Source organism: Ambystoma mexicanum, chromosome 8 (assembly GCF_040938575.1).
Source record: "Ambystoma mexicanum isolate Mex_15411 chromosome 8, UKY_AmexF1_1, whole genome shotgun sequence".
Taxonomy (NCBI): domain Eukaryota; kingdom Metazoa; phylum Chordata; class Amphibia; order Caudata; family Ambystomatidae; genus Ambystoma; species Ambystoma mexicanum.
Window position 1 is genome coordinate 1,102,406,116 of NC_090929.1, and position 24,185 is coordinate 1,102,430,300.

A 24,185-nucleotide genomic window follows, 5' to 3' on the forward strand; every position below is an offset into this window, starting at 1 on the left:
GTACTGATTGACTGTGGGCCTATTACAAGTCTGGTGGTCTGGAAATAAGGGTGCCAGTAGCAATGTACCGGCACCCTTTCCAGACCGCCAGACTAAGAGAATGCCTGCAGGGCCGGTGCACCTGGCATGTCTGACCTGCCGTGAGCACAGGTTCCAGCAGGCATCGTTTTCGCAGAAGCACTGGCACCATTATAAACTGTGCCGGTGCTTCCCTATCCACATTCCCGCGGAGTCCAATGGGACTGAATGGGAATGGGCACTTAGAGTTCCTGCCGCCTGACATCCCCGGCAGCCGAGACTTGTAATATCCCGGTGACACCAGGCTATCCGGAGGCAGAAACTGTGTTAAGAGGTTGGTCTCTCTTTGTGAATTCTTGTATTGTTACAATTACACACACCACCCTACAGTGAAGTGCAGTTAGGATACTTTTTTGACATTGTACTCGTGCACTTAGCGCAAATGGCTACTAAAGGTGGCTAGCACCCCAAGATGACTGTGTCACAAGGTTTTTTACTTCTCTGGCCATATTGTTCTTTGGCCTTCTTCCTGCCTTCTCTGGTCAGAAAATGCCTTATGTGGAAATCAGTGTCCCAGGGAAAGCTGTGGCTTCCACGGGCCAAGGGGTAGTTTGTGTGTGTGCAAGAGAAGGGATCTGGAACTGTCTAGTCCCAATCCACATCTTTGGTGCCTGAATGTCTGTTGCTGGGCAGATGTGGTGGCAATAGGCTACCCATGATTTGATAGACACTGGCTGTTTGAATGGTGCAGATCCTTACCATTGGCGGGCCTGGGCTTCCTCCCAGCCTTAATCTTGGATGAAAGGAGGGCTCCTGCAACTGTTCATCAGATCACTTTTGGAGCCAAGATCTGTACAAACAAGAGCTGGCCCCTTACGACCCTAGGACAACCCCTGCAGCTTACCAGCATCAACTCAAGTGCTGTCCCAGTGAACCCCTGCTCCTCTCTCCTGATCTGACAAAGGCCTGAGCTTTGACCCCTGGCCCAGTGGGGTCAACCAGTCTTGACCCCCTTCTCGAGGATCTGTGCCTGCTGAACTTTGGGACGTGTCCCTGTACCAGCTCTCGCCTGGGCTACCTCGCTGCAGCCGTCGCTGTTCCAAGCAGAGCTTTGCGACTTTGCAGACCTTCAGCTTGAGCCACAAGTTGCCTGCTCCTGCAGTTTTAGCCATCTTAAACCAAGGTAAGCTGTACTGGGCCTATTCTGTGTTCTCAGCTGGAAGTTCGCTTGTCGCGCCTGGCCGTGGTGACCTTCTCCGAATCTTGTCTTCGTGTCACTTGGGTGTTCTTTGACCGTCCGACTTGCAGAAGTCTTCACCTTTCTTGGTTTTGGGGTTCTATTGGAAGCTATCTGGAACAGATTCCTAAGCACCTCGACTGACCACTATTAAATGCCTCTTCCGAATGTAACCTATGCTGTCTAGACATCTAGACGACCCTTGCAAAAGGAACCAAGACAGAACAAGCAAGCAACAAAGTCTGGAACCTCCACAAGTGGTATCCGAAGAACTGTGAGTCAAAGATGGTAAGTCTACATACCTGTTGCTTTCCCCTCTGTCCTCCATAGGCTAACAAGGGTGTAATGTCCACACCTTAACTCACTCTGATCTGACCTCTGATACTAACACATTCTGACCTGGTCTTTAGTGTGGAACCTGGGTTAAGGATCCCTCCCTAGGCCTATCAGTGTGTTTGGATAGACATGAGTCCTGATTTGAACTTTATCCAGCTTTTTGTGACTCTTATTAATCATAACCACTTACACTACCCATCTCTATAGAAACCTACCAGAACAGTGTATACGTTGGAACTTGTGACCTTTGGGCACAACCACCAAAAACATATTAAGGGTGGGCATATAAAGAGTTAGTGAGCTGTGTTGGTGTGTTTTCTTTCTATTTGTATGCATCTGAGTACTTGCCTGTATTTCACTGGTCATTGAATCAAATGATATTCTATTTCTCCTAAGAGTGATTGTATATATCTGTTTTATAAGTGTTGGTGTGTTAATATTTGACTACTGGTTTTACATTTTACTGGCTCCCTTTCACTGGAATGCTCTTCCACCCCTTCTCTGCACTACTGCAACTCTATCTGTATTTAAATCCAACCTCCTACCTCTCCTCCTTTCTGAAGAACCACTTGTATAGCATTTACTCTTACGTCCCGTCCCCTTTCCTCCATACTGAAGGGGCGTCCCTTCCAAGGGACGGGAGACTGAACCTTTTTCACCAGAAAAAATCTTCTTCCCCTTTAAATTTAGAGGCGTGTGGGGGCGTGGCCCAGGGAGCATGCGCTACGCTGACTCCGCCCTCCGGCGCCACACCTCAGTCTCCTTTTCCACATCGACCGGAACAGGCCAAATTCACCAGCGCTCCTGGGTTTGGCTTCGGCCATGTAATTCCACGAGCGGATACTTCTTCTCTTTGTCTTTTTTGTCATTAAGGTACTCTGTCCTCAGGCGTCCCGCTTCTCCCCGGCGCATGTCGACTTCTACAGGGTTCAGCAGGTGTCCATCCTGCAACGGGCTCTTTCCTACTTCAGACCCCCACACCCTCTGCCTACGTTGCCCTGGCCCAGACCACAGTTGGCAATCATGTTCGGCGCTTGACTCGCTGTCCTCGAAGGCGCTGAAGAACAGACTAGCCAGGTGGAGGGAGCTTTTCCAGAAGTCGCCTCCAGAGGATCTCAAGAACTTCGTGAAACACGGCCCACGTCCATGGTAGGGCCGATATTTTCCAGCGCACCCCGCAAGAGAGACTCCTTCCCAGGGACTCTCCCGCACGGGAGGGACCGGCCAGATCCTTCCACCGGCATGTACTCCGAGGCTGCTTCAGCTACCGGCCTTTCGGTTGAGGGGTCCTCGGATCCTCCCGGACGCAGTGTTGAGGGACCGGGAATGTTCTTGCTACGCCCTTTTACCGGCACAGTGGCCGAGAGGCTACGCCCTGACACTGGCAAGATGTCCGAGAGGCTATGCCCTAATACCGGCAATATGTCAGAGGGGGCGCCTATACACAGCTCTACCGACCTTCGGGTCGAGGGTGTCACACCTACCGGGCCGAGACCCGAGGAGCAGGGTAGGTCTCGTGATACACACGCGAGAGTCTTGGATGAGACTGGATCCAGCGGGCTGGGCAACACCTCGCAGGCACGTGGCAGGCAGCTTGACAAAATGGCTGCCGCGCCAGACAGGAACACCCGTCCAATGCCATTCCATGGCATGAACGAGTGTCAAGGTGGCACTGGTCGCAACCAGGTACGTGGCCTACAGTCTACCCTTCATATGCGTAGGGCAACTTTCCCATGCGTCCATACGGACGGGGTATGCAGCAGCTCCAGCAGTCCCCCGCTACCCTGCCGGTACCCCCTTCTGACTCTTCGGCAAGCGAGCAGAGGCTCTTCGATAAATTCCTCGGCCTCATGAGGTCTCCTCAGATGGGAGTTATCATCAAGGACGCAGTCAGGGAAATCCTCGCTGCCATGCTAGCGGCACCACAGATGCCTCCATTGGGCTCCCTGACCCCGGTGCAGCCGCCTCCTCCGGCTTCACAGCCAACTGCGCAACCTTTACTGCCTTCTCAGCCTCAGGCTGCGGTCTCTGTACCCCAGCCTTCGGTGCCATCTACCCCTCCTCCTCCACAAGATCCTCTGGATGCAGACGAGGAGGTGGATCCGGACACGCCATCCTCAGCCAGGGACTTCCATGAACATCTTGCTGGCCTGCAGGAGTACCTAGGCCTCCCTCAGCCTGAGGTCGAACAGCCGGCAGAGGGGGTCCTGGCTGAAGTCCTCACATGGCACCCCTCTGCCAACACGGGGATTCCACTGCAAACCGATGTAGTCTCCCTGGCCAAAAAGGGTTGGCTCAAGCCCCACTCTGTCCAGCTGGTCAACCGACGCCTGGACGCCAAGTACAGGCAGATGGAGGGGGACACACTCTTGCTCTCGATCTATCCTCAGCCACACTCCTCGGTGATCGCTGCGGCATCACTTTACTCCATGCCTCAGTCGTCCTCAGCCTCCTCCTCTGCGGCGCTGCTGGGCAAGGAGGAGAAGATCTTGGAGACTTACGGCAAGAAGATCTACTCCAACACCTCCCTGCACCTGCGTCAGGCCAACGCAGATGCCATACTGGCAGCCGCCAACCAACGGTTATGGCGGGAAATTGCAGACTTCCTTCTGGAACTCCGCGCCCAATGCCAATCACGCTTCAAGGCAGGGCTAGCGGAGGCCAAGTTTGTGGCGCACAACCTCATGGAATCCACTGTGGCGCATATGGATACCTCGGGCCGAGCCATCTGCATTGCCACTGACATGAGGCGCACAGCCTGGCACTGGGCACGAAATTCAACCCGGATGTCCAGGAGTGCATTCTAGATCTGCCGTTCGTGGGGGGGGGACCTCTTCCACTCCTCTACGGATGAAGAGCTGGACAAGAAGAACAGCTCAAAAACACCCAAATCTTACACCCAATCTCAGCAGCGCTCGGAGGAGGGTTCCGCGGTTTCCAGGAACGTAGATCCAGGCAGCCAGACCACTCACCGTCTCAGAACCGGCACCAACAACAAAAAGGGGGTGGGGGAATAAGGGCTTTTTCAGTCCCCCCTCCTCAGCCTCAGCCTCTGAGGGAAAGAGAAGGCATGACGCCCCTTCGAGTCCACGTGTCTCCAGTGGGGGCAGGCTTGCTCTCCATGCAAATTTCTGGCGCCAGAATTTTGTGGACCACTGGATCCTCTCCGTAGTATCCACGGTAGTACCGCCTACCCATCCCAGCCTCTCCTCCCTCCTCCTCATCTCTCCCGCAGGTTGGGACAGCAACTCTTTTGGCGAAGATTCGGTCGCTCGTAGAGATCCAGGCAGTGGAGGAAGTTCCAGCCTCCCAGCGAGGCTTTGGCTTCTACTCCAGGATTTTCACCATTCAGAAGAACCAGGCGGGCCTGAGAGTTGTGCTGGACCTTTCCACCCTCAACCTCTCCTTACACTCGCAAAAGTTCAAGATGGTTACCCCAGCTTTTATAGCAAAGACATTGGAAAAGGGAGACTGGATTTGCTCCCGAGACCTGAAGGACGCGTACCTACACGTCCCGATTTGGCAGCCCCATCGTTCTTTCCTACGGTTCAGGATCGTGGGCTACCTTTTCCAATACAAGGTCCTCCCGTTTGACCTCAACTCGGCCCCCAGGGTCTTTAGCAGACTCATGAACGCAGTAGCGGCCCTCCTCAGAGAGCAGGGCCTCCACATATATCCATACATCGACGACTGGCTCATCAGGGCCACATCTCCGGAGGTGGTCCACCACTCCTCCCATGCCCTTATGAACACACTGCACAACCTGGGCTTCTCGCTCAACCTCAAGAAGTCGCAGCTGCTCCCTATGCAGACTCTAACGTTCCTGGGACTCGTTTGGGACACGTGCTCCGAGAAGGTCTCCCCGACGGAGGACAAGATCTCGGCCATCAAGAGGGCCACCTCTACTTCCTCAGCAGAGAGGTGACCTCGGCTTGGTGGTATCAACATCTCATGGGTGTACTAGCGACGGTGCTGCTAGCCGTCCTGCGCACAAGACTAAGGATGAGAAGGATTTAGCTGCACTTCGCAGCCTCATGGAGTCAGGAGCGGGGCTCTCAATCCGAAATTATCAACGTGCCTCCATCTCTCCACCCGCCCCTAACTTGTTGGTCCAGGGACTGCAACCTACGGACGGGCAAGCCCTTCCGGCCACCTTCTCCGCAGGCCACCATCACCACAGACTCCTAGCTTGACGGCTGGGGAGCCACCCTGGACAATCTCTCGGTCCACTGCACCTTGGACTCAACAGGAGCAGGAATACCATATCAATTGGTTGGAGCTGAACACCATCTGGCTAGCACTCAGAGCATTCCTGCCACTTCTCAAGGGCAAGGTTGTCCTCATCCAGACAGACAATTCGACCAGCATGTACTACGTCAACAAGCAAGGAGGCACCAAATCCCCTCCTCTGTGCAGACTGGCGATCAGCATGTGGGAATGGGCCTTGGAAAACAAAATTTTCCTCTCGGATGTCCTCCTCCCGGGGGAGTCCAACCTCGAAGCGGACAGGCTCAGCAGGCTGGGAGCGGACAATTATGAGTGGCAGCTAAATGACCTCGTTATTTAGGAGATTTTCAACAAGTGGGGTCATCCCCAAGTGGATCTCTTTGCCACCTGGCACAACAAGAAGTGCCCCCAGTTAGCATCCTGGCTCTCTGGGCGATGCATTGCACCTCCAGTGGACCGGCATGAAGGCCTACGCCTTTCCGCCCAGCCCCCTAATCCACAGGGTAATTTGCAAGATCAAGGAGTCGCACCGACTCCTCATCATTCTGATTGCTCCATGGTGGCCGGCCAGACCATGGTTTTCGGAGCTCCTCAGCCTCTCGGAAGTGCCTCCGATACACCTCTGGGCCCAGCACACCTTCCGGCACAGCAGGGGGCAGGATCATCTATCCCGCGCCAGGGAAACTAGCCGTCACAATGTGGTACCTGAGCAGGTAACGCTTCAGCACCTTAGCCTCTCACAGGCCAATCTGGAAATCATACAGGGCGCCAGGAGCAAAGCCACCAGGGCCCAGTACAAGTGCAAATGGACCAGATTCTGCAACTGGGCAGACTCCAGGGGAATTGATCCCTTGGCCTGCAATTTGGGCGACATGCTCTCCTTTTCTGCGCACCTTGCTCACTCGGGCGTACAGGTCGACACCTGCCGTACATACCTCGCAGCAATTGCGGCTTACAGGAACTCAGAGGAAGGCATCTTTTCCTCCTCCAACCCTATTGTCAAGAAACACCTGACGGTTCTCGACAAGGCTCTGCCCGCCAGTCAAGAGACCGCACCTGGTGTGGGAACTTATATAGTCTTGGGCGCCCTGGCGCACAAGCCATTCAAGCCAATGGCGTCCGTGGACATTAGGCTGGTCACCATCAAGACGGCCTTACTAGTCGGTCTTACCTCGGCTCGCAGAGTCAGCGAGATTCAGGCGCTGGTCGCTTCTGAACCATATACCACCTTTCACAGGGACAAGGTAGTCATGCGAATGCACCCGGCTTTTCTGTCCAAGGTTCCATCTGCATTTCACTTGAACTAGGAGAAAGTACTTCCTATGTTCTTTCCCATCCCAACGACGAAGCACAGAGAGTGCTGCACTGCCTGGATGTCAGGCGTGCCCTAAAATTCTACTTGGACAGGACCAAGGGCTTCCGCAAGTCGAACGCCCCGTTTGTCACTTTTGGCGGCTCTAGGCCAGGCTATGGGGCCTCCAAGGCTTCCATATCCCGCTGGATGGTCTCTGCCATCAAAGAAGCATATGAGGACCAGCACAAGCCGCTCCTGGCCAACATGCATGCCCACACAGTCAGGGCCAAGGCAACGGCCATCGCATTCCAGCGCTGTGTCCCTTGGCAAGTCATAAGCAGGGCGGCCACCTGAGCCTCTCTCTCGTCTTTCTGCAAGCATTACTGTTTGGATGCCGGCTCTAGATCTGATGCAGCTTTCGGACAGGTGGTTCTCAGGAACCTATTTGCTTAAGGAGGGTCTCCTCTCCACCCTGGGGCTACAATCTGTTGTAATCGCCCATACAGTATGGCGGAAAGGGGACGGGACGTAAGAGTAATTATAAGTTACTCACCGTAGTGACTAACATACTCTTAGTCCATAGTCCCCTTTCCTCCATAGGTCCCACCAACCCCCACCCCCCCCTAATAATACTGTTCAGGAGGAGAGGAAATTACTGACGGGCCCATTGGTCAGTACTCAACCCCCGAGAACTTGTAATACTGGATAGCTGCACCATGTGAGGACAGGGTGCAGGATTCAAATACTCCAGCACATCTATCTCAAAAATCAGGACTCAGTAAATTGGCAAAGGGAAGTCCGTTTAATGATACATACATCAGCATATGGAAATCGGCAGCATTGCAAACGCCTGTCTCGCTCCGACTTCCTCGAACTTCAGTCGAACAGCCATTTTTATAGGCTAAACTCGTCATCATTGATGTCTAATTCTACAAAAATCATCATGCAATCTAATTGGTTGGGAAAGGTAACTTAAGTATAGGTGTTATATCTGTATATGACAATAGAGCATGCGGATTGGTTAACTCTTATCTGGTGGGTGTCTACGCCCATCCCTCTACATCACACATGATTGACGTCACTATGAGTACGACGTCCTATTGGTTACAATGTCTATAGGACCCTAGATTACATGGTCCATTGTGATTGGGCAAGTTACACCCCTAAACATAAATCTCCACTTTAATTGGCAGCAAGCAGGCTGGACACCCAGGTGCCTAGTGTCCCAAGATTCACCCTGCCTCCCTTCCAGTGGTTTTAGGGCGATGTGTCAATTAGTTGGCTAAGGAAGGCCTCGAAGCTGTAGTCTCTTATCAGGAAAAGTTATGGCACCCTCGGATCTGGGTGACATCAGATGGTGGTACATCTTCGCGCCTGGTTGGTCACGTGTTGGTTCACTGTGAATCTGCTTCAGTTTCCAGCTTTTCTTGTATTTAATTCTCCTTGTAGCCCCACCACCTGCCTGGGCCTCCTTATCTTGACCTTCGCAGGGCAGGCTGGTATGCTCTGAAGTTTCGATCCTCCTTAGCTGAAGCTCACCTCCCTCTCTTTGGTTGACCTCTATTTCCCAGGCCTGAGCCATCCTGTTAAGTTTCGATTCCGCTCTTTTCCTTGCCTTAGGCTGGGTTTCAAAACTTGGCCTGTCAGGCCTCTGGCCTCCTGGGTACATTTCTGCTTTTACAAAATGGAGTCGCACATGTACCTTGTGCTGTATCGAGGTAGACGTATATGGTTGGCGCTTGCCGCTCTAATCTTCTACTAAGCATTACAAACAATATCACTTTCTTAGCTTCTTGCATTTCAAGCCTATTTTCACACATTTAACAGGTTCGATTCTTTCGTCTTGGTTCTTTCGCTATGACGTTTCTTATGTTTTAACATTGTTTTGTCCTTCGTGTCTCTTGCATCTGTTTTCTTGGATACACGCGTTCGCGTGTTGCCTTTTCTCATGCGTTAGTCTGTCCAGGCCCTCTTCTCATCATCGTTTGTCTTCCATTAGGGCTCTTTGTATCTCCTCATGGACAGTCTGTAAATACTCATCGTTTCGTATCAGCAGCTGGTATGGTTGTCTGATTGGGTACCGTGCTGCCCATGGTTGTCTGGTTATAGGCACTTCAACGGGTATTGCTCTTCTGATGGGCACTGGGCATAGGCCCAGTGCAGGTCTCCGTCAGTTCATTTGCTCCTCATACGTCACATACCTTGGCGAGTATTTCACTGGCAACTCGCAATGGGGGGCAGGGGTGCAGGCCATATCTGGGACATCCTCTACAATACTGTTGTCATTAGGCAATGTTAAATCTATTGTCGACGCATCAATGGGGACTGAGGTGTGGTGCAGGAGGGCAGAGTCAGGGCAGCGCATGCTCCCTGGGCCACGCCCCTACGCGCCTCTAAATTTAAAGGGGAAGATTTTTTTCTGGTGAAAAATGTTCTGTCTCCCGTCTCTTGGAAGGGACGCCCCTACATTATGGAGGAAAGGGGACTATGGACTAACAGTACGTTAGTCACTATGGTGAGTAACTTATAATGTATGCCACCACATCCCCCTGTTCTCCTTTCCCTTAACTCTCTACAACAATCCCATGGCACTTATCTCTTACCCCATCATCCTCAATTTGGCACTTCCCCCACTATCCCATTCGTATATCATGCTCCAATGCCCTTGTCCCTGGTTCTTGTTTCCATCTGCCCTGCATCATCTGGTCTTCTTCCACATCCTCTCACCTATTTATAAGGACACTGGTTCCCCACTCTGTAAACCAATGTTAAAAGGTTTTGTATGCATTTTTGGCACATCAATGCATAGTTTTTCCTGTACTGCTCAAGTAATACATACTGGTATGTAATATGAAGGCCTACTAAATAATTCTATTTAGTGTTTATTTTTATCTTTCTAACTTGAATTACTGGTGTAGCTCAGAGTGGCCTCACCACTCTCGCACCCTCCCTGAAGCGAAAGCCTTTCCGTTCTGCTACCTCACCTTGATTGGGTTTGGCTAACCTCTTAGGGTCTTCCCTGTTCACCATTATAGGGTGGCCTCCCAAAATCCTCCCTACTGGGCTGAGTTTGGAAATCATCTTAACAGTCCCCTAAAAGGGAGAGCAGAACTCCTAAAAATGAAATTCTGTGCCAAAACGTGGATTTTTCAGGTTGTCGATTAGTCTTTCTAAGACTTTAGGATTCTCACTAGATCCCTCCTCGGACCTGGACTGGGTACTTCCCCACCTGGACATAGTCTGCATTCCACTGGTTGTAATAGGCATTTCCCTCCCCTTATCAGGCAGGTGATACTTTAGTTCCCTCCTGCCATGGTGCAGTCTCGCCTCCCTCCTTGTCGATTGTTCAGCCATGCCCTCCTCCCTCTGGGTGTCTCGTTTACAGTCTCTGTAGCAAGGGAGCTAAGGCAGACATGTCTGCCTTTACCAGTATCTCTTCTCAACTTGGCTTTCCAAGCCCACTTTATCATTCCCTGAGAGGGGCTGACTTCCACCCTTAGGTTATTCCCTCTGTGTTTGAACTAGGGAATCTGATTGTCTGTTGGGCTCCGGGGACTCCCGGGTTGTGCCAAACAACTCTGCAACTCCCGGGTCCTGCTTCAGGTGATCTGTTTCTGCATTCTGTGATCTTTCTGTTGACACAGGGGTTTTGCTCTGATCTCTCGGCCTCATCTGATCTCAAACCAGACAACCCTGCAGGTTTGCAGTTTGCCTTACAGTTATGCATTTCTCGCATCACTTTATAGAGAACCCTGTAGCTTAGGGATACTGCCATGGTTCCCAGATCTGGCCTTAGTTGGAGAGTTCACCCAATCCTCCTCTGTTCCAGTAGACTGGGTTGGGGAATACCAGGTGTCCTGGAGGGTAGTGGGCCTATGGGATCCAACCAAATGCCAACCTTTGGGGACACCCAACCGGTAGTGGCTGGACCGACCTCGTCCCTAGTGACCTGCTATCGTCACGTCAGAATGGGGAGTTCACATATTTCACCACATTTGCTTCCTGATTATTATTTAATCAATTTCAAATAGGGAAACCATAGGTCAATTCAGTGTTCAAACAAAAATATATTTTCATGAATCAAAAGAACTTTAACAATCGTTTAGATTAGTACGATTTCATTGTACTGAAATTATTAGATTTGGATGCATTCCGTTTAACATGGCACAGGTAAAAAAAATACAGATAAACTTCCTATTAATGAAGCAGTACGAGCAGGATAGTTTCCTTCTGTAGTTCTACAGAACATTCTTAAATTGGCTCCCACTGGGGGTCAATCTGGGATACCACCAAACAGTATTACAGTTTCCGCTGCCTGATATCCTTTTATTACCAGGATTGTCGGTATTTCTGACACGGGTAACACCAGGTGCTGTTTAATGCCAGTGGAGGCCTGAGTTACCTCCAGCTCTTTGCTGGAGGTAAATCATGTAACCCGGAACATTGCTGGTAAACGTTATTACTGGCATTTTTTTTCCAGACCGGCAAACTGGTAATGAGGCCCACTCATCCTCTTTTCCGTTATGAAACATCTATATGAGACTGGCAAAATCATTGCAACCGGAAGAGGTCGAATTTCAATAAAAATTGAGGACCGAAATGAATGCATTTCCCAACGACACATGTTATATCATTGAATTAATTTTGTAATGGCTTGCCCATTATATAGCGCTTTTATCTAAAGCGCTTTATAAAGAAAAAATGTACAATTATTGTTAATCTAAATTTGTAGTGGATCTTGCCGGGATTCAAACCTGCCGATCAGACATCGAACTCACCAGCCAGTACTCAACGCGCTAAGCTATTTTAACCGCTGTACAGAGTCCTGCAGTGTCCACCCGAAAACCTCTATTAAACAATATATTGGTCTTTTGCTTGGGAAACACTTCCCAAATGCCTCTATCTTGCCAGGTGGGGGAGTGCTCTCTCTCTTCTTGCAGCTTTGCAGGCTTCTTGCAGAAAACCCCTGAAGGTTCTCCTATGTGTGTGAGCTGGCAGGAAGTGGGAAACGTGGCTATCTGCCCCAGTCCACATCACTCCAGGGGAAGGGTTGTTACCGGGCAGATTCTGGGAGGCTTGCTATATACTATTGGACAGCCACCTTCAAGTTTGAATGTTACAAGAGCCCTTATTGGATTGCTGGCTTCACTGCATCCTAAATTCTGGATAAAAGGAGAGGAGCTGGACCTAGAAACTGTCGACCACTGGAGCTCAAGAAATCCAAAGAAAATGATTGAGGGATGCCAGAGGACTGCCACAGGAACAAGGCTAGCATTGGCTAAGCCAACTCTCCCACATAGCAAACCTCGACCGTCCAATCTACAGGGAAGACTTCTGCGGGGTGCCTTCCTGCCTTTGGAAAAAATTCTCAGCGTTCCTCTACCTATAGTCAAAGTGGACAAACGTCACTTTGGGGTTCCTCGCTAAATTTTCAAAGACGCTATAGAGGTGCATCACCCCCCCACCCACTCCAAAACAATGATGCCCCGCTCAAGGTCCCCTCCCATGTCTCTCTAGTAGGAGGTCGCATTTCGCAATTTACCCACGCATGGGAGGGGATCACCTCCGACAAGTGGGTACTCTTCACCATAACGGGGGGCTACTGTATAATACTTATGTAAAGATCATCCAACCACCCACCAAGACAGTGTAAAACATTGCAGGAGGAAAAACGCATTCTGCTAAAAGAGGACTTGCGCAGAGAATCTATCCCAGTGTACCATGATAACTGGGGAAACCTCTCAAATTTGCAAGCAGAATACCCAAAGAACAACACACCTTCTGTTCCAATTGGGGTGTTCAATCAACGAGAAATAATTAAGCCTTGTTCCAAACCAAGCAGTTCCTGGGAGCTATTATAAAGAAAAGAGAGGGGCTAGTCTTCCCCTCAAAACATGCTGCTGTAGATACCTCATTATCTCACTGGGTCCCCAAATAACAGTACGCAAGGCAATGCACCTGCTTGGGCTGATTGCGTCACGCATTTATCTAGTTCCACACACACAGCTGCGCACGCGCTCAATGCAGGAGTGGTTAGCGAAACAATAGTCTCAGGCAAGCAGTCAGTGGGACAATCTAGTGGTTGTTTCACTAACCCTAGTACAAGAACTTCACCACTGGTCTAAGGAAAATCTGTCAAAGGGAAAACACTTTCACAATCCCCCAGTTCAAGCAATACTTACAACAGATGCCTCACTCTCCGGATGGGGAGCCCATTACCTTCATTTCGCAGCGCATGGCCAGTATACACAGATCACAGCCCAAAATCACATCAGCCTTTTGGAGCTACTAGCGGTACTCTGAGCCCTCCAACCTTTTCAACTTCATCTAGCGGGTCAGACAGTGCAGGTCCTCACAGACATCACCATTGCCATCTTTTACATAAACAAGCAGGGAGGCACACACTCTTCAAGTCTGTCCAGGCTATCCCAAAAAACGTGTAAGTGGGCACTCAAGAGGAACATGTTCCTAGTCTCTCAACACGTTCCAGGGGAACTCAATGAGCAGAAATCCTCTACCCGAGGAGCATGAGTGGCAACTCAACAGAAAAATTCCAGACTGAGTCTTCTCCCTGTGGGGTTATCCTCCTTTAGACTTGTTCGCCACAAACCTAAACACACAATTTCCAGACTTCGCATCCAGGTTTCTCCAACCAGAGTCCAAGGGGAATGCCCTGTGGATGAGCTGGTTGGGGAAATTTGCTTACGCTTCTCCCCCCTGTCAACACTCATCAGCAGGATAGTGCACAAGATGCACCAGGAAAAAGCCACACTAATCCTGATAGCCCCTATGTGGGCAAGACAACCATGGTTTCCACATCTGCTCAAACTGGCGATGTGAAAACTGATCAAACTCCCGGGCCCCTACAACATGCTAACCGAGCACTGGGGGATAAAACTCCATCCACATCCTCAATCTATGAACTTGGCAGCCTGGCTCTTGAAGTCATATAGTTTAGACACTTAAAATGACCTCAAAGATGTATGGATATCCTCAAGGAGGCACGCAAATGCAACACCAGGCACTGCTACTTCAACAAGTGGAAAAGATTTATGATGTGGTGCCGAACAAAAGCTTTAAACCCAATTGAGTGTACCTCATCAAACATTCTTCACTACATGCTCTACTGAATAGACTGGCCTAGTATTTAACTCCATCAAAGTTCACCTAGCGGCTCTGTTCGTGTACACCACTTCGCAAAATAAGGTGTCCTGGTGGAAAGTTCCTGTTATTCATGGAGGGAGTAAAGAGAATTTACCCTCCCATGTCCAACCGCCACCAGGTTGGGATCTTAATGTTGTACTCTCAAAGCTCATGGGTCCACACTTTGAGCCTATGCACGAATCTTCCTCGTTGCAGTAATTACCTTTAGGTCTTGCAGTGAGTCAATTGGTCTCTCCCTCATCTCAGTACTTGAAGGATACATGTCCCTTGAGGAGCCCACACTCTTCCTCGTCCCAGTACTTCCTATATTGGTGGTATGTCAAAATCATATAGGCACACTATGGAAAGTGTTGTTGGAAGGGGAGGTTGTTGGGTTAGGTGGGCTATGGGGATACCATGTTCTCCCCCGGTCGTCCCTAATCCCATAGGTGTTTTCCCCTCCCCCTGACACCTGCACGCTGAGTGCTGCCCCTTCACCCCCCACCTCCCAGGGGGACTATATTGGGTAGTAGCCTCATGGAAAGGGGCTCCCCCTAGGGGAGAAGGACAACATCCGAGGATTCGTCATATCACACAGAACAGGTCAACTTGTGTAGGAGCCGTGCATTTTTCCCCCACACAAACAGAAAAGGCGAATCAAGGAAACCCAAATGCAAGCTTTTATCATGTAGACCAGGTGGAGTGGATCAGAGCAAGCTATAAAGCATTTGTAAAAGATTCCCACACAGAGAACAGATTATTAATGTGTTCCCGCAGTAGAAGCTCCCCTCTCATAAAAAAGGTGCTGCATAGGCTTTAAGAGTACACAGCCTCCCTCCCAATATAGAAAAGGTATTTTATTTATTTATTTTTGCATTTTTAAAGCGCTCACACAGCCCGGGGGCATTGAGGCGCTGTTACAAGAGTTTTTGTCTTAGTTGCATATAACACGCTTAAATACCCAGAGGTTTCTAAGCGCGGACCCGGGGATCGAACATGTGTTGCTCCGTGTCGTCTTGCGTCCAAGGCATGCACGTTGCCGCTGACCTATCCTCCCGGGATATGCTATGGACCTCAGTAGATCATTGTTTCCGGATATGGAACATGAATGTGGTCTGTCTCAACAGTATAATATTACTACAGATAAGTCATCAGTCAGAGCAGTAGATGTTCCACTCATATAGAGAAGGAGCAGGTGCAAGCACCCCCGCACCAAAGAGGTAAATGAAGGGCCTCGCATTACAAGCTACACTCACATAGAACTGAAACATACGCCTCATCGGTCCAAATTCCTGTCACAAAGAACATGCTCAGTATCGGCCTCTGCAATCCAAGATCCGCACACATAGACTAGGTACTGCATAACCACAGCAGTGGGAGCACCAGCCACACAGAACATGCTTAGCAGTGCAAGCTCCTCACAGATCAAACTAATATAAAATTGAGAGTGGCTAGTCCAAATATGAAGGCAAACTCGAATCAGTAAAGATCTGCCTAGTTGGAATTCAGCATTCATAATTAGGAGGAATTCAAGCTGGGTCAGGTAAGTAACCAGTTTTTGGATGCTTAGATGGAGTTCAAAGGTTATACCAAAATTCTCACATAGGGTTTAACAGGCTCAATACAATAGTGTGACTGTAGTGAGATGGTATTTAGAGGTTTTCCTTCAAGGAATAGGGCATCCACCAATTTCCAGAAATCTAGAGTGATCCTAGATGAGATTCCTGTACCCAGGTTTTGCCACAAACGGTAAGGCAAGGGTGGCAGCAGGAGAGGACTATATGCCTTATTGGTTATTTTGGTGCCAGAGGGGGGCAACAAAAATGTTATCCAACCAAGCCCCTCAAACCCACAACTAAGAAGAACAACCAACCCAGGTAAGCCTAGGGTTGAATGTCTTCGCTCTTGGTTGCTTCAGTGAGGGCCTAAGTGTTCCAGGTGCTGATGTAGGCATTGATTTCAGCCATGTCTGGCTTATTGTGTCCGTTTGGTAAGTTATGTCTCAGTTTGTGAGCATGGATATGAATATGCTTTATTTGATGGATTAGTCTTTTTCTGTATCAGTAATGTGTGTCGAAACTTTCTTCGGTAGTGTCGCTCATGCATGGCGTTATTCACGTGCTTATGATTTTAATGACAATATCAATGATGGAAAATGTACTTGTAATCCTAGTTCTCAGTCTTGCAGCTGGTGCCAAAAGCAGCTTAGCTTTTTAACAATTTTCCATTCTAAGACACAATGGGAGTCATTATGAGCATGCCGGTCGAGAAATAAGGTGCCGGTAACAATGTGTACTGGCACCTTTTCCAGACCGCCATAGTACATGTTTGGCAGTATGGACTGTGAATGACCGTCAGGCCTGACCGGCCAGTAGTTCAGGCCCCCACCAGCAATAAAATGCTGGAATACCATTGCTGGTGATTCGGGCAACCCATTCCCATGTAGTCCTCTGGGACTCCATCGAAATGTGAACTTAACGTCATTCCGCCGCCATAATATCCCAGTAATACCAGGATATTGGGCGGCGGAAACGGTAAGCTGAGTTTGCCGTTAAGTCACCAGTATTTACAGTGGCTCACCGGCAAAATCATAATGACCCCCAGTGTGTCCTATTAGTGCTGATTGGTCCGATATTGTCCCCATGTTAAGGCTGGCCTAACTTGATTGACATTAAATATTATTGATGATTTTGAGCCTAAACGTTTAGTAGATTGTCAGCCAGTGCTGTGTTCCGAGTTCCAGGGTGATCTGTATTTCTTTGCCTGTCCTCAAAACCTAAGGTAGCTGCGCAAACACCAAATAGCAGATAGCCATTGCAGGCGTCGTTCTTGAATTGTCTAAAATATGATTGCCTCCTGGATTTTAGGTTGAGGAACTAAAGACTCAGCTACGCATGGTGGAAGATGCCCGTGACTCGATCCGCCGAGAGCTGATTGAGGCGCATCGTCACATCCGTGAGGGCCAAGAGGAGCAGGAGATCCAGCGGAAGGAGGCTCAGGATTTACGACGAGCTCTTAATGACGAGGCCAAGGAGAAGGAAGCATTGCACAGATCAAACGAAGAACTGAGGGGTGGGGTCAAAAGAGCCGAGAGCGAGCGCATCAGGTATATAAAAACAGCAAGTTCCATGACTGGGCATGACATCTGGAGGTGGAAAAGCAAGAGAATCAGTAAGATGACCCATGGGTTGATAAAAGGATGGAGCAGCTGGGTCATCTGCATAGACCAAATATATTAAGATTATGGTAATGAGATAATCTGATCCCAAGATCTAGATTTTGCTAGCAGGAGAGGCTTTGAGAGATGATCAATTTTTGAAGAGAATGTGCGGTCTGTGGACAGCCCAGGAGTTCCAGAGTAGAAATACTAGACCCCTGTGTTCTTCACAAAAAATCACAAAAATAAATATTTTTTATGTAGTCCATTGCAAAATGTCCTTTCCGCATGCATGGAAAGCGTAAGGGGATGGCAGGCCGAAGAGGAGGCAAGGTGAGTGAGGGGACATGGTGGAGAAGGGGATATAGTTTGGCGAGTGGATGAGGCCACAGGGGGTGTTGAGGGTTCTGGGGTTGTCGCCTAGATCACAGCAAACGGGAATGAGATGAGGTGGGGCAATCATGGCGCAAGGAAGGATTTATTTCGCAACTTCCTTTGTGCAAGGGTCTTGGTCCAGTGTTAGTTGTGAAATGGTTTCAATACCACGAGGCCGCGTAGGAGGAATTGAGCATATGAGCGGGAATGGATCTGGGGAAGGAGAAATCGTCAGTTCATTTACAATGCGCAAGATTCCTGTGGCAGAAGATGCGCTAATGAGCCCATTATTTAGAACACCCTCATATTAGGTGCAGGGATGTCCTACTCCATTAGCAAATTCATGGTTGTTTCAGGAAATGCCTTTAAGATTGAATATAAAAGTGAAAGCTGTGTGACGATCAATTGGCATCGCTGGATAAGTCGCAGATACGTGCACATGAACAATACCATCCATGTTCAGGACCCTCCTATCCACGCATTAACATCCTCCAGGTGTACATCGGGACCCAATAGGTAACCATTAACAACTTCATGATAGGTGCAGGAAGACCCTTAAGCTTTGGCACTTGTTTGATTGGGATGCACCACCCTTCTCCAGCCTGGGGTCTGGCATGGATACACATGGTCATGAATATTCCCTGTCCTCAGGCTGGGAATCCTCAGTTAAGAAAAAATCAGTTTGTTTCGTCTCTGAACTGTCTTTCTACTAATAACCAATCACTGGTCTTTGGGTCATACTGCCCCCAGCCAATGACTGCCCTCTACCTAAGCCCCTCCTCTGGCTGCCATCTTCAGAGTTTTACTGCACGTTCAAGTGATGGGAGTCCTTGTGCTATAGCTCTCGAGCTTTTACTGCGTATTGCGTTTTTTCAAAGAGTTTTGCTCTCTTTTTTTCGGTCAATTGGAGCCTCAAGCTCCACCGATTCTTCTTCCGATTAACAGGGACCCGTTTCGGATTTTTTCTATGCCCCCCAAGGACGAATTTTCATGTTGTCACTTCTTGGAGGATTCCAGAAGATCTTAGAGGCCTACTGCGCATGGTCATGGCCCAGGACAAAGGAGACACGACGCCTGTTGGATTCAAGCTGTTTAGGATCTGCCCTGGATGTGGATTACAGAATGTCTTCAAGGAAGATGAGCACTCCCAGTGCTTCTACTGCCTTCACGACGACAAATCGCACGTGGAGAAGCTGTGCATTCTGTAAGAACATGTCCGCCAGACAATGAAGAACCGTCGTACTCGGCTCACTAACTGGCTGGAGGGGAAGAGCCCAGCAGCAGGTGAGAAGAAGAAGTCCGAGTGGTCTTGTAAGAGCTTTGAGGGCGCTCCGGCGACGGGAGCCCAACAAAAGGCTAAGCACCGTGAGTCCGCAGGCACTGGGAGCGCCGTTGGTTCAGGCTCCTCGGCTGCCAGGCAGGGCGCAATGTCACTGATGCCATCATCCACTAGCCAACGCTCTGGCTCAGTGAAAAGGAAGTCAGAGAACCCGGGTAAGCTTCGGGAGAAGCCCCGGTCGAGCCCGACAGACAGCCAGGGGGGGGGCGAGGTGGTGACCCTCCCCCTAAGGTGAAGGCCTCAGACGCACCCACGGTCGTGAATGCCCAGATTCACTCGGCAAAGGCCTCGATTGAAGGAGTCGTGGTGGCCCTGGCGAAGCCTGCAGAGGCTACCCAGGAGGGAAACATCTTTCAGCCTATCGAGAAGACCCCCGTGAAACCCTGGGATGAGAAAGAGGGGGGGGCACGGTAGCCCTAACGGACACAGATACCACCTCCGAAGATGAGCTGGCTGGTGTCAAAAAGATCCTGGACAAGAAGTTCGAGGAGGCCAGAGCCTACGGGAGGGATCCCGACGAGGCGGACGTAGATAGCAACGGTGGGGCCGATGAGGAATTTCAGACCGTGGAGGAAGTGGAGGACCCTGCGCCCCAACCTTCGCTCCCATCGCAACCTATGCCACAAGACAATTCAGGAGCAATCTTGATGGCTTTGCAGGCCCTGTGTACGGAGATAAGGACAAGGTTGTCCTTACCACCAACGGACGATCCAGCGGAGCCTGGACCGTCAGCGAGCCCACCGAAGAAGCGGAGGCGAATCCATCCTCCACTTCCCTTCCATCCTTAACCCCCATCCCCTCCTCCGAGGGACGAGACGGGGACGAAGATGGAGATGGCGACGACGGGGATGGACGACGACGATGGTGGTGATGGCGGGACGGATCTCCCATCACCCCCTGCCCGGGCCTCCCCACCCGACGAAATTGGCTACTTTCACGCCATGATCGCCAGGGCATCAGAACTTTTCCAGCTATGCCCCGAAGAGCAGAAGAAGGAAGGGTTCCTCTACCAGTGACGGGAGGCCAAGAGAAAGACCGTCCTCTCAGTCCCCTTACTGGACGACATCTGGGACAAAGGACTGTCCCTTCCGAAGAACCCATCCACGGTCCCTGTCAAGATGGACCGGTACGACAAGAAGTACCGGGTCCCAGACTCCGCTCCTATGTGCCTCAGGGCACAGCCATCCCCGGATTTGGTGGTCTCCGCAGCGGCCAAGAAGAAATCGGCAGGGGCGATGGCATCAACTTCCTCTTCCCCGCCGGACGCCGAGGGGAAGAAGCTGGATGCCATGGGATGACGGGTCATCTCGTGGCAGCGACGACCATCAAGGCGGCCAAGGCCCTCGCGATCGTGGCGCGCTACGACAGGGAGCTGTGGTTCAAGATCGCTCCCATCCTGGACTTCCTCCCAGATGACAAGGGGGCAGAAGCCTTTGAAATCCTGCAGGAAGGTGAGGTGGCGTCGGACCACGCCATCACGGTGGCTACGGACATCGCCGACACCGGCTTTTGCCAGATGGGCCCCGGCGTTTGCCTTCGCCGGCGTAGTTGGCTCAGGGCCACTGATATCCGTCAGGACGTGCAGACCAGGGTACTGGACATGCCCTTCGACTGGAACAACCTGTTCCGCAAGGCAGTGGACGAGTCACTGCAGGCCATCAAGGCGGACAACGAGACGGCTCGGGCCCTGGGTTCTCTCCATCAGCGACGGCCATCCTTTCGGACTTCCAGAGGCAAGTCTCAAGGTGCTCCAAAGGATTCAGCGGCAGTTCCTCGTCGTATCGCCAGGCAGCCCGCTCCTCGTCGCAGAAAGCCTACAGAAGCTGCAACAAGACAGGAGGACACCGTTGTCGTCACCAAGGAGGCCAAGGTGGCAAGGCCTCAGCAAAACAAGACTGAACCGGCCGTGACGTCGGGCCCCCACCCGGGCACCCCAGTGGGAGGATGGCTGACGAAATTTGTCAGTGTGTCGGAGTCCATCTCCACTGACCGTTGGCTGCCGGATGCCCTAGACCACGACACTCCCTGGAGTTCCAAAGAAAGTTCCCCGTTTCCCGCCTGTGACCAGGAAAGAAAACCACGTGCCACAGCTGCTTCTGGAGGTATGAGCAATGCTGAAAAATGGCACGATGGAAATCGTCCCAAAGAGGCTCTGGGGCTCTGGAGTATATTCACGGTACTTCCTCGTCCGAAAGAAGACCGGCGGCTGGCTGCTCATCCTAGACCTTTGCCACCTCAACAGATGCATCAAATCCCATAAGTTCAGGATGGTCACCCTTCAGCACGTGCTGGGACAATTGGAGGAAGGCGACTTCCTGTCATCGCTGGACTTGGAGGATGCTTACTTCCATATCCCCATACGCAAAGGACATCGAAAGTTCCCACGGTTCGTGGTCCAAGGACGGCACTACCAGTTCAAGGCCCTGCCCTTCGGGTTGAAGTCGGCACCAAGAGTCTTCACCAAGTGCCTTGCACCGGTGGTGGCGTGGCTGCGCCTGCAGCGGATCCACGTATACCCCTATCTGGACGATTGGCTCATCCGAGCAAAGTCAAGAGAACTCGCCGTCGATCACACAGCGAAGGCCGTCTGCCTGCTCACGGAACTGGGATTCTCGATCAACTTCGCAAAGTCTCACTTGGTACTGTTGCAGGGCGCACTGTTCCTGGGAGCCAGACTCGACACAGTGGCACGGTTGGCTTCACCATCGGAGGAGAGGACGAAAGCCATCCTGGGCAAGGTACAACAGCTGTTGACCATGGAAGTGGCCAGGGTGAGGTCCATCAAGTCACTGCCCGGCATGATGTCATTGTGCATCTACCTCGTACATCTGTGCAGGTTGCGGATGCGGCCACTACAGGAGTTCCTCGACGCCCGTTGGATGCATTCGGCGGGCAGTTTCGAAGACAAGATCTCCCTCAATGAGACTTTCCGCCAAGCGATCCGGTGGTGGGGCAACCGCGTGCATCTAGAGGCGGACATGAACTTCCAGACCCCGGAACATCAGGATACGGTGATGACGGATGCCTCCCTGGAGGGATGGGGAGCACACACCGGAGATCTCCACGCAAGAGGCCTTTGGCTCCCGGAGGAGAGGTCACTACACAACAATGTCCTGGAGCTCCGAGCCGTGTTCTGGGCCCTCAGGTCTTTCCTCCCGTCCCTCAAGGGCAAGGCGGTGAGGGTCTTCACCCACCACACCACCACGATGTTCTACATCCGGAAGCAGGGGGCACCAGATCCCAAGCCCTATCCAAGGAAGCACAGGATCTGTGGCACTGGGCCATGGCCCAGGGGATGTTCCTGGTACCCTTCCATCTGGCAGGAATAAAGAACACCATCGCCGACTCGTTCAGTAGGGAGCTGCGCTCTTGCCATGAGTGGGAGCTTTGGCAGGATCAAGTGGGTCTCCTATTCCGACGATGGGGCAATGCCCAGATCGATCTATTTGTGACGGCGACGAACACCAAGTGCCGGAGGTTCGCCAGCAGGTTTCCCCAGCTGGGGAGCATGGGCGACGCATTCTCATTCCCCTGGGACGGCCTGTTCCTGTATGCGTTCCCAATGTTGCCTCTGCTGCTGCGACTCATCAGTCAACTCAGACGGTCCCGGTGCAGGATGATCCTCGTCCGCGTGTCCGAGGCAGATCTGGTTCCCAGACCTTCTGGACATGTCAGCGTCCCTCCCCAGTCAAACTGCCGACGGACGCGGAACTTCTCGCCAGGGAGGGAGGCGCCATCCTACATCACGACCCGGGATCGCTGAAACTGCCGGCCTGGCTCCTGCAGCACTCCGGCGGACTGCAAGGAGGTGCTTGCAAAGGCCAGGGCGTCCTCGAGAACTCCAGGGCGGTCGTCTCTGTGGTCTCATCGCCTGGTGAAGGAGTTCATGAAAGGACTGTTCTGCTTGTTCCTGCTGGTGAAGGCTCTGGCCTCGGCGTGGGAGCTCAATGTGGTGCTGACCATGCTCATGGGTTCCCTAGTCGAGCCCTTGCATTCGGCACTGCTGAAGTTCCTATCATGGGAGACAGCGTTTCTGGTGGCCATCACCTCCGCATGACGAGTGGGAGAGATCTAGGCCCTCTCCTGTAAACCTCCATACCTGACATTCCACGAGACGAGGGTAGTGCTGAGGATGCACCCCTCCTTCATGCCCAATGTGCCGTTGGACTTCCATCTCAACAAGCCCTTGGTGTTACTTGTTTTCTTCCCGTCGCCTTCGTCACTGGCTGAGAGGACTTTGCACTCGCTGGATGTGCCTAGAGCGCTGAAGTTCTACGTGGACCGCACAAAGAGTTTTCGGAGGACATCGCAGCTGTTTCTGAACTTTGGACTTGTGAACTAAGGGAAGACCCTCTCGAAGGCTTCCATTTCCAGATGGCTCTCCAGCTGCATCATGCACTGTCACCGGTTGGCAAACCGACTGTTGCCCGGCCGTCTGAGAGCACATTCAACCAGAGTGATCGCTGGTGCTACGGCGTTCCTGTCTGGTGTGCCCCTGCTGGACATCTGCAGGGCTGCTACGTGGAGGTCAACACACACCTTCATGAGATTCTACTGCGTCGACGGGGATTCCAGGGAGGAGTACAGAGTCAGACAGGCAGTGCTGCGCAACCTGTTCGCTTGAAGATGAGCCGGGTGAGGAGGTAAAAGATGCTTAATGTTGAGTTGTTAAAATGCTTAATGTTGAGCCTTGCCACCTCCCGTGGTTGTGCATGTGTGTACTGCTATGTATTCTTGTATTCATGAGCATGTGAATCTATGCCAGACCCCATGCTGGAGAAGGAACAAGTTACTTACCTGTAACTGTTGTTCTCCAGCATGGGTCTGGAATGGATTCACATGCGAACCCTCCCTCCAAACCCTCTGCGGCTCCTCTCTTGGTCCTACTGCCACTTTACGTGCTACCAAATCTGAAGATGGCTGCCCGAGGAGGGGCTTAGGTAGAGGGCAGTCATTGGCTGGGGGCAGTATGACCCAGAGACCAGTGATTGGTTATTAGTAGAAAGACAGTTCAGAAACGAAACTGAAACAGATTTTTTCTTTACCGAGGATTCCCAGC

At 51.4% G+C, this 24,185-nt stretch overlaps 1 protein-coding gene across 6 annotated transcripts in view; it reads left to right on the top strand.

Annotated features, from left to right (window-relative positions):
• CROCC (ciliary rootlet coiled-coil, rootletin) overlaps nt 1-24,185 on the top strand; it is a 644,212-nt gene that overhangs the window by 327,460 nt on the left and 292,567 nt on the right. For all 6 annotated transcript variants that reach the window (XM_069611116.1, XM_069611117.1, XM_069611118.1 and 3 more), the window contains one exon: nt 17,123-17,361. In XM_069611116.1, coding sequence (XP_069467217.1) covers nt 17,123-17,361 — 239 coding nt within the window. The remainder of the gene's footprint in view (nt 1-17,122; nt 17,362-24,185) is intronic.